The 14,250-nt window shown below is 40.0% G+C and overlaps 1 protein-coding gene and 1 non-coding gene across 5 annotated transcripts in view; both read left to right on the top strand.

Moving 5' to 3' along the window:
* The window catches only part of Mpdz (multiple PDZ domain crumbs cell polarity complex component), a 169,500-nt gene that overhangs the window by 94,035 nt on the left and 61,215 nt on the right, over positions 1–14,250 (top strand). For all 4 annotated transcript variants that reach the window (XM_055629876.1, XM_055629885.1, XM_055629895.1 and 1 more), the window contains exons 20-21: positions 4,356–4,631; positions 4,883–4,997. In XM_055629876.1, coding sequence (XP_055485851.1) covers positions 4,356–4,631; positions 4,883–4,997 — 391 coding nt within the window. The remainder of the gene's footprint in view (positions 1–4,355; positions 4,632–4,882; positions 4,998–14,250) is intronic.
* On the top strand, positions 11,542–11,674 carry LOC129665222 (small nucleolar RNA SNORA17). Its single transcript, XR_008718348.1, has one exon. It is a non-coding gene; the product is annotated as a small nucleolar RNA SNORA17 (small nucleolar RNA).

The raw sequence follows: 14,250 nt of genomic DNA on the forward strand, positions 1-14,250 counted from the left end.
TCTTTCTTTCTTTCTTTCTTTCTTTCTTTCTTTCTTTCTTTCTTTCTCTCTCTCTCTCTCTCTCTTTCTCTCTCTCTTTCTTTCTTTCTTTCTTTCTTTCTCTCTTTCTTTCTTTCTCTCTTTCTTTCTCTCTTTCTTTCTTTCTTTCTTTCTTTCTTTCTCTCTCTCTTTCTCTCTTTCTCTCTTTCTCTCTTTCTCTCTTTCTTTCTTTCTCTCTTTCTCTCTTTCTCTCTTTCTCTCTTTCTTTCTTTCTCTCTTTCTCTCTTTCTTTCTTTCTTTCTTTCTTTCTTTCTCTCTCTCTCTCTCTTTCTTTCCTTTCTTTCTTTCTTTCTTTCTTTCTTTCTTTCTTTCTTTCTCTCTCTCTCTCTCTCTCTCTTTCTTTCCTTTCTTTCTTTCTTTCTTTCTTTCTTTCTTTCTTTCTTTCTTTCTTTCTCTCTCTCTTTCTTTCTTTCTTTCTTTCTTTCTTTCTTTCTTTCTTTCTTTCTTTCTTTCTTTCTTTCTTTCTTTCTTTCTTTCTTTCTTCATTTATATTTTTGAGCTAGAGCCTTACTTTGTAGCCCTGGCTAGCCTGGAACTTGCAGTGTAGACCAGGCTGGCCTTGAACTTAGAGCTCTTCTGTCATTGCCCCATCGCCACTCAGTGTTGGGTTTAAAGGCCTGTGCCACAGCCAAGCAAGTCAATGCTTTAGCAGGAGGATTTAGAGTTCCAGGCAAAGCAGGACTTATACAGTGAACGTCTGTCTCAAGGAATCCAGAAAATAAAAATAAACAAAAGGTACATTTTTATTTCAACATAGATGTAGCCATTGTCCTTTTTTTGTTGTCATAAGTTTTAGTTTTGACGGGGGGCAATTTGAAAAATAATTTATTCCATTTTTCTTATTGCTTCCAAAATCATTACAGAAGTGCATTAATAATTGTTTTCCAAAACTGAATGTCAAATTTAAATTGTCCAAATTTAAATTATTCAAAGTTGATATATCTGTTTAAATGTGCAACATAGTTTCTATATAAAAAAAAAATCCTTGCTTAAAAAAATAACCTCATGAAACAACTGTTAAAGATTTAATAGCTCTATGCCACCAGGGTTGAAATTGTCTTTCTCGACTGACTAGTTCTTCAGGAAATGTTTTATGTTCTAGTACAGGGTGAACGTCTGTTTGATAAGATAAACCTTTGTTTACTTTACACACCAAACACAACTAATGGATTCCACTTTAGAAAAAAGTGGTCCATGCATCCTCCAGATCTCTGCTTTGTAGAATCCTGTAGCATGTGATACTGTCTCTATATAGCTACATCTGTTTTGTGATGGTTTTGGAGAAGAGCTGATATTTGAAAACTAACTGAGGCACTTGAGCCAGAAGGCTGAAGACAACTGTAAAGGGTCAGTTAAGGAATTGCTGGCTCCTAAGAAGGAAAGGTGTTGCCCTTAGCACGTTAGGGTCCATATGACAATGGTAAAGGGAGTGCACCCTAATCTCAGAAATACGAGAGTGGCAGTCAAGTAGTGGGGTTGTGACTGTGAAACCAACAGGGGTTCTCTGCTAAACTGCCAGTGCAGCTGTCAGAAACGTCAGCTTTGGGTATTCCTTATAAATCATTATCCAGAAAACCAGAAAAGCAGTGTGGGAATGAACAGCCTTAAATTTTGTGTTAAACATAAGAAAGACAGCTTTATTTGACCTTTTAATTTTTCATCTTTCGCCATTTTTCATGAGAACAAGTATATACCAAGTATTGGAATAAGTTTCTGAAAGACTTCACTTACGATATCAAGAAGCACATGAAAATGGAGGAGTTGTTTTCTGAACACTGGTCTGGAGGAAAGGATGCTTTACTTTAGATTCATATGACATTTGAACATAAAACACAGTAGGGGCCTCAGCACCAATAAGCCTCTGAAATGGTAATGCATCATCTGCTTTGTTGATGTGCTACTCCCTTTCTGAGTGCCAGGCCCGATTGCTGTGAATAACGAATGCATGGATATTCCTGTCATACAGTTCCCAGTAAACCCCAGCTAATGAGGGCAGACAGACTGATTTTTTGATGAAAAGCAGATTTGAGATGATTTTCTGCTAATTATTTTAATTAATTTAGTAATTCTAAAACTTACCCCTCCTCTGGTAAATATGTTGACTTTTTTTGTAAGAATGAAATACACCCAAATTTGAATAGCAGAGCCAAGAGTCTATCTAGATTGTGGGATGTAGAGGTAGCTACTTCCTATCCTGTGTTCCTAATGATACTAATGATGTTAAATACTTCTGTGAGAGACTACACATCTATTCTGTGTGCTGGGAATATTTGATAATTCGGAAAAGTGATAACTTATATTAGATACAAGACATATAATAGATTGTTTTAAAATATTTACATTCAAAATAAAAAGGAAGAGACCCATATCTCATTCTACATATGATGTAGATCCTAGATGGCTAAAATGTAAAGCAGTTGTTTGTAGAAGAAAAATTCTAAAAGTGCCACTCTTCTTTTGTGTGCAATTGTGAGTAGTACATGAAGCCCTGAGTCCCTAAAATAACAAGTTTGCTTATGTAAAGAACTTTATCATGGTAACATATTCTATACAAACTTAGAACCCTGGTAGATGGTTTTCAATTACTAGACTCATATTCTGAAAATAAAAAGTGGATGCCACCTGGTAAAAGGAGTGTGAAGGTGTGGAGAAAGAGCATTCACACAAGGGGACAGGTTTACCTGTGATGATCCTCAGGAGGATCCGTGCTAAACCTCTGCCTGGTACGCTTCTTCCAAATCATATTTTTCAAATAAATACAGGGTTTGTAAGAATAGTTTGTAGGCAACCCATTGTCTCTTTTCGTGCCAGAACTCTGGAATAGATGAGCAAGTTGCACTACTAATTCAAGCATGGTTTGGCTGAAGAACATTGAGTAATATACACAGTAGTAACTAAGGTCTATTGGGCATTTCTTATTCGGTCACCCACAAGAGTCCTGTACTAGAATCTGATATTTCCCCCATGAAATAGGTGAGAGAAGCAGAGAGGGTGATAATTGTGAACTTTGCCAAAGTTTAAGCTAATTGTAAACCAGTACCTGAGTGCAGCCTTCAAGAATGCCAGTCCCCCATTGCCTGTCAGCAGTAGTTATGCTCACAGGGAGGATGGAGTGAACTTTAAACACTGAAATAAAGATACAAAGACAGTGGAGAAAAACAAGTGAAAATACTACTTAATAATGATTCTGTTTATATTGTAAGAGATTTACTTCATGTGCGAGTATATAAAGATACTTGCATGAATATTATGCAAATACACAAAAATGGTGCATAAATATCTAAGTGATCCCAGACATATGCCCTGGGGAAGTAAATGGACACAGGAACAAGCAAATACTTTCATAATATTCTCTGTCCATAAGCAGGATATATGTGTGCAACATGAATCTTTTATGTATGGATTGTTCTTAAGACCTCTGTACTTTAAAAATATTGAGAGGGCTATGGGTGTTGTTCTGTGATACAATACTTTCATAGTGTGTGTAAAGTCCTGAGTTTGATCACCAGTATCATAAGAAAGAAAACAAAATTGTTGATAAGAGACTCTAAGGGAAACGTACACTTATTAACAGCAGTCTGTAAAAAAGCTGTGTTGCCCTAAGTGTGTAAGTGCTAAACTGTGTATGTTGTGAGGACATAGGTGCATTCATACAGGTCTGTAGAATTTTAAACTTTCAAGTAATTGCAGAAAAATTTTAATATGTGGCTATCAGGACAGGTTCTTTGATACACAGGATGCTAGTATTGAAAACTAGATTGGAACATAGGTTTTTATGGCTCTCTGATTTAGTATTGCATTTTGGATCTTACAAAACATCTCTGCACAGTAATCTGAATTATGAGGCTTTTTGGTCTTCTGTATGAGGACCAGTAGATGCCTGTTAATATTTTGCTTCTAAAGGGTCCTGGGAATCCAGATCCATGGCTGTCACACTTGGTACTGCCAGTATACAGCAGCTTCTACCAAGTGTGATTGGGAAATGTGAGTTGTTTGCTTCTTTTGCAGTTGTTCTGTTTGTAGCTAGAATGAAATATTATATCTAAAATTCTCTTATATTTGGCCTAGTCTACAAGTGTAACTCAGTAGGACATGAGATACGGGATTTGCAAGAAATGTGATAAAAAAGATATATGAAATTAAAATATGCAGGAAGAACACGCTTTGTGAAGAATTTTGTGTATACGGCTTTAAAATAACAAATAAGTATATCTTATTTTCAACTAAATAGTAATTTAGTAAGAAGTGGCTTATAAATAAATTGAAATAGCTCTACATCTCAATTTTGACGGGTGGCTTTGTCTGTCCATCATCAGAATGTGGCTGACAGTCCTGACCTAGTACTTGGCCTGCACTTGTCCCTGGAAGAGCTGTACACGCAGAACCTCCTGCAAAGACAGCATGCTGGCTCTCCTTCCTCAGGCATGGGCAGGGCAGCTACCCCTGACTTTGCCGTCAGCGACTACACATCTGCAAATGCTGCTGAACAAAACTATGAATGTGCGAACGCAGTAGCGTGGACTCACTCACAGTTACCAAATGGCCTGCGCACCACAGAGCTTGCTCCTGCGCTGCCTGCTGTAGCTCAAAAGGTACCATCCTGCAGCTAGCATCTGGGGTTGTGACTACTTGGACGATAGGGATGGAAGAGAGAAGCATACCCTGAGTCTCTAGTTTGGCATGCGGGCTGGTCTGGCTATGCGGTGACCTATGAACCTGATCGATTGTAGGTTCTTGCTAAAGCACAGTTCGTGAGGGAACATGTGTAATGTTGAAATGAGCACTCCAAAGTCTAATTTTCTTCCCATGTGACTTTGTCTTTTCTTTCTTTTGGGGTTCCGAGTATTTAACTGAACAGAGTTCTCTGGCGTCTAATGCTGAGTCTGGGACCCTGCAGAGTATGTCCCAGGAAGGTTTTGAGAGGACAGTTACTATCGCAAAAGGCAGCTCCAGTCTAGGTAAGTTCACTTTTCATACAATGCTGCTCCTCCGGCTGTGAGAGAACAGTGGGTTTCAACATCATTTTTATCTGCAGATAACAGATGCTAGAAATGTTCTTCTTTTTTATTTTTCTGAAATGGGAACAGGTTTGTTAATTTCATACGCTTACATCCCTCATTCTCTTAATTCCAAGTATTCAAAAATCTCATTTACATTCAAGTAAAAGTTATATGAATTGTGTGTGTTTGGAAAGTAGCAAATCAAAAAGGAATTCTTAGAAAATGAGAAGTCGGCAATTGGGATTCTAAGTTCTTTGAGAAAATAAATTATTACTGTCTTTGAATATTGCTACTTGTGTGAGAGTCAGATTGTATTTAATCTCTTTCATTCACTCAGAAAGACTAACAACTGCCAGGTGTGCCACTGCCAAAATACAAATACAGGTTATTCATAGCCTACATCAGTCCCTGGAAGAAATCTGCCCAGGAAGCCCCCGCAGAGAGTCCTCTGCCACTCACAATAGGCTTCAGCAGGTTCATAATCACAAAACACTTACTGAGTTGCCGAAGCCATAGTGGCAGCAGGTAGAGCTGCTGGGACAGAGCACCTGTTCCCGCACTGAGAGAGGCAGGCTCTCTGCTGCTCAGGACTGATGGAGAATGAGCCATCAGAGTCACAGAATGCCCAGATGTAGCCCGGGTGTTAGCTCACATCAAAGACTGTCTTCTTACCGTGACCAGCCAGCAAGCTCTCTTCAGTATCCTGTGCCTGGGCCTGGTTTCCTCTTGAACCTGAGATTCAGAAGAGAGTCCTAGAACCCCAGAAGTTCCTAGATTTTGTTCCATTTGGTGATGGCCAGACACCTACCAGTACCAGGCAGAGGGAGAATTGTAGGATACCATGTGCATCATTGTAGCTGCATACAGTTGCGTATTAAAAAAGAAAAAAATTGCATGAGTCACATTTCCATTTATCTTATTCATAAGATACCTGTACATTAAGTAGGATATATAAACATGTATCAAACATGCACACTATGTAAATATAATCAATGTATATATTAACTATTCATATTACATATTCAATAAAACATGTTTGATAAGTTCACTTATCTAAAGCAGGTTTTATAGACTTCTATGCAGCTCCAGTGCTGCCTACTGGAGTTCCTGGAGCCATCATTCTGTGCTCACGCTGTAGGTGTTAAACAGGGCTGTCAGTAAGTTCAGTGCCTCATGTTTTGGGATGTGGCAAATGTAAGACTGTCTGTCCACGCAGCAGCTTCGGATGCTGCTGTGCAGTGTGTGACAGTGGAATGTAGCATGTAGAGGCCTTTTATTGTGAAACAACTCACTTTAGAAGAACCTCATTTACAAAACTGTGGCAGTCCATCTACTCCATCACCAAACAGTTGCTATTCTTGTGTCTGGGGCTCACTGTACAGAGATACTACAGCGTAGCTTCTTCTGTCCACACTCAGAGAGGGACCTTCAGTGTTCTGTGTGTGAGTAGCAGAGCAGATGTAATGCTTCAGTGCTTTTAGAATGCCATGTGATGAGTGACCTCCTCTTTTAGGCTTATGTTTTTGCTCTATCTGTAAGTCTGGGGGGGAGGTTATACAGCACTTAACCATTTGAAACTGCTTCACATAGCAGAACATCTTTAAATCTCATACTTCAGAAGTTTCCTTTTTTTTTTAGACTAAATACTATTCCATTGTAGGTAAACATTCCATTTTCTCTATCTATCTGCTGATGGTCATTTGAACTTATTTCATGGTATCTTTTAAATTTTTATTTAAAAATGTTATAAGTTATTTAAGATCCTGTTTTAAAAAAACAGTGTCTTAAAAGTATCCTTTATCATATCTGGAAATTCATGTAAATTCCAGTAGATGTTAGAAATCCTAGCATATGATCTTATAGCTTGTGCCACAGTGTCAGAGTGTAAGAGCCTTTCAGTTGTACTGGTATTTATTTATTTAATTATTATTTTTGCTTCATTTTCACTGTCAGAGTTAGGCTACATACCCATGATATTTTTATAAGCTTAGGCCCTGGTTGTTTGATACCTTGAAAGTCAGCAAGGTTCTCTTATGGGTATATCTAGCCTGAGGTCTGTGAACCACATTTGGCTCTGTGCAACTGGCAACAGTTGTGATTACAGCCCAATGTGAAATTGTAAAGTTACCTCAACATTGTGAGGTATTCCACTGTGACTTTTTAACTTGAAGGTTTAGTTCTTGAGTGTGAATGTTATAGATGATGTTATGTCCCAATTTCAGTATTTGAGCATATCTCCTAAACTTTTCAGAGTTAAAATTGCAAAGATTGTGATGTTGGGAATATTTTCTTAATATTTCATGTGACAGGAGATGTTCCATATTCAGGTTTCTACAGTGCTAGCATGGAAAGAAACCCTGAAAAAGGCCCATTTTAAAAATCGATGTTAACATAAATGTTAAAATAATTCAGTATGTATAGCTAAGATTTAATGTGGGAAGATATTTCCATAATAAGCTAAAGTACCAAGTGTGATGAGTAGTATTGTAGGAAATCTGACAGAGAGAATTTGTTCTCATTGGTGTGCAGTTATCATTTGTTCAGCTCCTAGTCTGCCCGCAGCCTGTCTGAGGGTTGCAGCCTTTCTTCTCCGGATAGGTTACCTCTTTTTCTAGTGACGACGGAAGCAAATCATTAATAAATGAAGGTTTCTGTAACAGTTCTCACCACTAGTTTGCTTTGATTTTACGAAATATTTTTGGTGTTGCAGTTTTTGATACTGCTGTTTGGGGATAGGGTCTCGGACTGCCCCCAAATTCATGATTGGAATTACAGGCATGTGCCACTAGGCCCAGTGGGTTGTTCTTAATTCTTTCAGACTTAGACATTAAAATTTATACACGTGTGTGTGTGTGTGTGTGTGTGTGTGTGTGTGTGTGTGTTTGTGTGTGTATTCCGATCTTGATTTTTGGTAGATCTGAAGTTGATTGGCTAACTATGTTGTATTTGGCCTTGAAGTAAAGAAGTAAACATTTTAGAGGACTGAAAGGCAAAGGAGGATGTTATATTCCCTTTATTGACAAGGTATGGAAACACAGACAGACTCAGATGCCTCGTAGTTCTCAGATGTTAAGGTGTGAGGTCAGCATTCAGGTCTACCTGTTTCTGGCTATTACAGTCTCAGCTTCCAGAATAGCAACATTATGACTGCTACAATAAAAATGTGCTAAAGAAAGATTTGGGCATGTTTTAGAAAGCAATATGCTTTGGTTTAGATAAAGATAAAATATAACTGTATCTTATGTGGAGTTGTTTGGAGACAGGATATTACTCTGTAATTCTGAGTGTCCTGGAACTGCCCAGACTGGTCTCAAATCTACAACCACCTTCCTTTTTTGGTCTTTCATGTGCTGAGACAACTGACATAACTCACCACTCCTAGCTTTGTCTGTTTTTCTATCTTTCTGTCATTTTTTTCTTTTTTTATTACTTTTGTAATTAAAGAGATATTTATTTCTTATTACAGTTTTCCATACATGTACACAATGAAAAAGGATCCTGTCTGTTTCTCATTTCCTCCCTTACGTGCCCTTCACCATGTCTCCTTTTCAATGCATGTTGCTGTTGCTGCCACCACCTTCTCCTCTTCCTTCCTCACTGAGTCCAGTTAGTGCTCCCAATATGTGCATGTGTGGGGCCAGTCACTAAAACATAGGAGACCCACCAGTGGGAACACCATCAAAGAAGAATTGATTGTCCTTTCCCCAGCAGCTGGCAGTTGCCAGCATCTCCTCATTAGGAGGGTAAGGAGAGAGACTGCCATCTCTCCCAGAATTTTGGCTGGCTAGCTGGATTTGTGAAGGTAACCACAACTGCTGTGCGTTCATGAGTGCAGTCGCCATGCCATGTCCATAAGACAGAATTTCATAGCACTCCTCCATAGCTTTAACCTCTTACATTCTTTCTTCCTCCTCTTCTGCCAAGTTTCCTGAGTCTTGATGGGGATAGGGAGTAACAAAGATGCTAAGCAGTAAGTCTCTTTCTCAGCATTTAACCAGTTAAACATATATGAATTAACTACTGCCCCCCTGCAAAAAGGAGCTTCTCTGACAAAGATTGATAGCAGCCCAGGTCTATGAGAATAAATGTAAATATTTAGAAGGCAACTTAAAGTCATGACCCTTGGGGAAAATAACAATAAAGGTTCTCTCTAGAACCCATGACCCCCTCAGCTGTGAGCTTCTGGCCAGGTTTACAGTGCCAGGCATGAAATCCCACCCCCTTGTGCCTGGGGAGCAGCCTACAAATCTAATCAGAAAATCATGCCACTACTGTACCAATGGCCCATATTGCTTGGCATGTTAGTGTTGTAGTGCAAAGGGCCTGCTGCTAGCGTATGAAAGCTTGCCAGCAGAGAGGTCCTACTCTCATATTGATTGCTGCAAATGTGTGGCGTCTTCATCAGCAGGGTCTTACTCTGTAGTTACGGAGGGTAACCAAGGGCAATGACAATACCCTGTGTTGTTTGGGAGACCTCTGGCTTTCTGACCAATAACAGGTGTGGAGTTATCTCATTACCTGCACTGTACTTTAATAACTCATATCTTCTTATGCCAGTACTGTCCACTCATGCAGGGCAATTCTTTTAAAACTTTATTTTTAGTTATATTTTGAAATTAGCTTTCTAACTAGTGAGCTTCCATAAGACATGCTCATACCTGCAGTTTGGCTTAATCTACACACTACTGGCTTTGTGGCTTTCGATCTCCCAGAACTTGTTTTATGAAATTTGTTGTATATGTTTGTGTATGTTAAATATGTTTAGAAATGTATGTTGTATGTTTATATATGTTGCATATGTTTAGAAATATGCTATATATGTTTAAAATTGTCTCCTCTTGATGAATGGTTGTTCTGATTAGAAAGTAACCTTCCTTCCTTATCTCTTCTGACTAGTTTTGTTTTGAATTCTGTTTTGTCAGATACTGAAATAGTTATATATGCTTGTTTCTTGGTTATATTTTCTTGGGATAACTTTTACAGTCCTTTTATCCAAAAGTGATATAGTGTTGAGCTGTGTTCTTGAAGGCAGAAGAAAGAAACAAGTTCTTTTTTGTGCTTTTATTGGAGAAATTGAGACTGTTAATATTTAGAGTTAGTATTAAAAGATGTGTCTCGATTCCTGTCTTTTTTGGAGCTTTTTCCTACATCTCTTTTTATTAATATCTATGTATTGTTTATTTCTTCTTGCATCTTTGATACGTTTATTCTTCTCTTGAGATGGAAATTTTCCTTCTTACATCCCCTTTAGAGCTGGGTTACTGTTCATAAATTCCTTTGGCAAAATTTTTTAAAGATTTATTTATTTATTATGTATATAATGTTCTGTCTGAATATACTGCACCCCAGAAGAGGACCCCAGATCTCATTGTAGATAGTTGTGAGCCAGCATGTGGTTGCTGGGAATTGAACTCAGGACCTTTGGAAAAGCAGCCAGTGCTCTTAACCTGTGAGCCACCTCTCCAGCCCCCTTTATCAATTTTTATCATGGAAAGTTTTTATTTCTCTTTCAATTTTAATAGGTAGTTTTCCTGAGTATAATGATCTATGTTGGAAATTGTGATCTCTCCAAGCTTGAAATTCCTATTTCCAGGTCCTTCTGGCTTTAAATGTTTCTATCAGATGATCTGGTGTGATATGCCTGCCTTTGGCTCTTCTCTCTTGCAGTTTTTAATACCCTCTTTTGCAGGTTTTTAGTATTTCAACCATAAAACAGTTGATTTCTCATATCCAGACCTATGGTACTGGAACATAAATATTACTGGGAACATTTTAAAAAATATTTTAAAAATATATGATTTTGTATACATCAAATATACAAATATATGATTTTGTATATTTAGATAGATAAGAAAATACATTTTAATATAAAAATAACCTAATAATGAAGTGTTTACTTTTTTCAAAGTTTCTGTATTAAAAAAAAATCACTGTGTGATTTACACCAGTAATCTCATCATTTAGGTTACAGAGGCAGGAGAATTCCTATAAGTTCATGATTAGCTTGGTCTACATAGCAAGTTCCTGGCTAGTCAAGATTGTAGAGTGAGACCCTGTCTCAAAAAACAAACAAAACAAAACAAAAAACAACATTCCAGAGGCAGAAGCAGCAGGATCTCTAAGTTTGAAGGCAGCTTTGTCTACAGAGTGAGTTCCAGAACAGTCAGGGTTACACAGAGAGTTCCTGTTGAAAACAGCAACTACAGTGGCAAGCACCAGGTGTGGTGGCTCTTGGCTTTAATCTAAGCATGCTAATCCCAGTATTTGGGAGACAATAAGCACTCAGATCTCTCTGAGTTTAAAGCCAGTTTATTTTGCATAGTGACTTGCAGGCCTGCCATAGCCACCTAGTAAAATCTTCACTTGAAATAACCATAACCAAAACCAAAAACACTCAACCAACAAGAAAAGAAAACATAAGGAATAAGAAAAAAACTTGATAGTGTTATATCTCTTCCTGTCATGTGTATTCATGAAATCTTGATGGAGGAGAAAATATTACACTGCTCTCAGAGTTGGTGCAGGTGTGGCTGCCTTCTCTCATGTGCATCAGTAAGTGGCAGAGAGGAGAGAGGGGGTGCTTACGTTCAGTGTTCCTCATAGGAGTATCCGATGAGGGTTCATTCCCTGAAAAAAAAAGCAAGCCTAAAAAAAAAAAAAAAAAAAAAAGCAGCCCAGCATTAGCCAGGCCCAGACACTTGAACCCTTCTGGGTGCAATGATGCACTAGTGAGGCATAGCTCTACTGAGACCACTCCTGAGATGACCCCAGACACTCAGAGACCCTAGGTGCCATTAAGAGGAGCAAGTAAGTGGTAGAGAAATGGAAGAGAAAGAGAAGAATATAGGTACAATGAAGAGAGGCAGAACTAGAAATTTGAGGGTAGTGAGGAAAGGCCTGATGTCAGTAGAAGATGGTGATGCCCCCTGGGACCATGGTGGGGTCCTGACCCATGCTGACACATCTGGGTCTGTGGCCCTGAAGCAGCTGGGGTATGTTACCACCAAAGACCAGGTAGATGTCCCTGGTCTGGTCTGCTGACCAGGGACATGTTGATGTCGAGGGCCATACAGAAGTGGCCCTACCCTTCACCTGGACATCCTGGGAAAGCTGGCCCTGGAGAAATGAGAGGAAGAGACTGACCCCACCCTTAGCCAGCTACAGTACTCAAGAGAGTGGTCCACACGTTGTAGCAATTGTAGGTGAGCTGGCCTGGAGGATATGAGCATGGGAGAGCAAGACTACCACTTGTCTACTGTACCACTGGTGGCACGGACAAGGGAGAGATGCCCTCCTCCCTCCTTGCCTCTCACTACCTGCAGCTGGTGAGAGACCTGGCCCTGGAATCATGAAAGCAGGAGAGCTGCCCCTGGCCCTCACAGACTGCAGTATTCGAGAGACCAGTCCTGGATGTTGTGGTTGAGGTTGAGCTGCCAGCAAGGGCATGAGTATGAGAGAGCTGACCTCATCCATGGGGACATAGGTGAGGTAGAAATGCCCCACCTCACCCCTGGCCACCTACATCGGGCAGGTGAGCTGGCCCTGGGGTCATCAGAGCAGGAAAGCTGGTCCTGCCCCTCACTTGCTGCAGCACTTGGGAGAGCAAGCTCTGCACCTCACTGGGACAGCACAGTAGAACAAGCCTGGATGGAGGGGTTGCAGATGAATCAGCCACAGGAGTATGAGTGCAGGAGAGCTGTCCCTGCTTTTTGTGTGATGGGCAGTGAACAGACGAGGTAGTGATGCCCTCCTCTCTATCCTCATCCCTCACCATCTATGACAGGCAGGAGAACTGGCCCCAAGGTCACGAGAGTTGGAGAATTAGCCCTGTCCCTTATTAGCTGCAACAATTGAGAGAGCAGGCCCTGCACCTCACCTGAACATCAGGATAGAGCTGTCCCTGGTTTCAGGGCTATAAATGTAAGGAGAGACCATGGGCTGACCAGCTCAGATATCTCTCAGGCCCAGATCCCAGGCTTTGATTGACCCACCCCAACATCTACCCCATCAATGAATTGCTAGAGTACACAAAGAGGCTGGTCCAAGAAGTCCAAAACTACAGGATCCATGACACAGGGCAACGCTAGAATATCAGGGGCAGCAACAACCTCCTTGAAGGATTCTTGGAAGCGTTTCTCTCTAGGAGTGTCTCAAAGCAAAGCACTCTCTCTCTCTCTCTTTCTGTCTTTTTCTCTCAGCTCCTATTTATACCTTCTCAGGGTCTGCACCAGGATGTTTTTCAACTGGCAAAATCTAGCAATCTAGAAATAGCAAAGGTGGTAACAAAGACCACCGGCAGCAGCAGGGGCAGCAGCAACCTCCGTGAAGCATTCTTTGAAGAGTTTCTCTCTCAGAGTGTCTGGCAAAAACTATGCCCCCCACATGAGGCAGTTTCCAGCTGACAAAGATTATTCATCTCTCATGGAGTTGTTATCAACAATGGGTAAAGCATTCCCACACCCCACACTTGAGATTACAACAAAAACATATTTACATAAGCTGACCAAAACTTCTACTCCAAAGCCCAGCTATGATGAGATGGGAGACAGAAGTGAACAGGCTCCTGCAGCTTACTAGCCAGCTAGCCTAATCCACCTGGTGACTTTTCAGACCAGTGAGGGACCTTATCTCAGTCAAAATATAGAAGATGCCTGAGAAACATCACCTGAGGTTGTCCTCTGTCCTCCCCACACACTTGCACACACATGTACTCATAGGCACACACACTCCAGTGTTTCTCATGGAACGAAGGAGGATACTGTGACAGATGGCAGTGCCTTTTTATCAAGAAGGGGAAGACTGTAGAAACCGGGAAAGTGAAGAAGTTATACAGTGTTATAATAACTAAGATCACATTTTTGTGTGTGATATGAAATCCAGGGACCATGTAAGGAAGGAATTAGATGCCCAGATTGAGACCTGATAGAGTTTGGAGACAAAAAATGGAATAGATGACATTTCTGTTGATTTGGGTCAATAGACAACATTCAAATACAGGATACAGTCTGGGAGTCAAGATTTTAGCACAGACTGCGGGATGTTAGGAATTCCATTCTCTGTGATTTGTGTCTTGAGCAACGTGTGTAAGAGTTTGCACATAGCAGCCACCTGTATATAGAGATCAAGATGATTAGTAACCTAGACACAGAATGGTAACTGCCGTCTTAGGCTGTTCGTTTAGAACCCTGTTTATTCTGTTACATGTGGAAGA

Source organism: Psammomys obesus, unplaced genomic scaffold (assembly GCF_907164565.1).
Source record: "Psammomys obesus unplaced genomic scaffold, mPsaObe1.curated_primary_1811, whole genome shotgun sequence".
Taxonomy (NCBI): domain Eukaryota; kingdom Metazoa; phylum Chordata; class Mammalia; order Rodentia; family Muridae; genus Psammomys; species Psammomys obesus.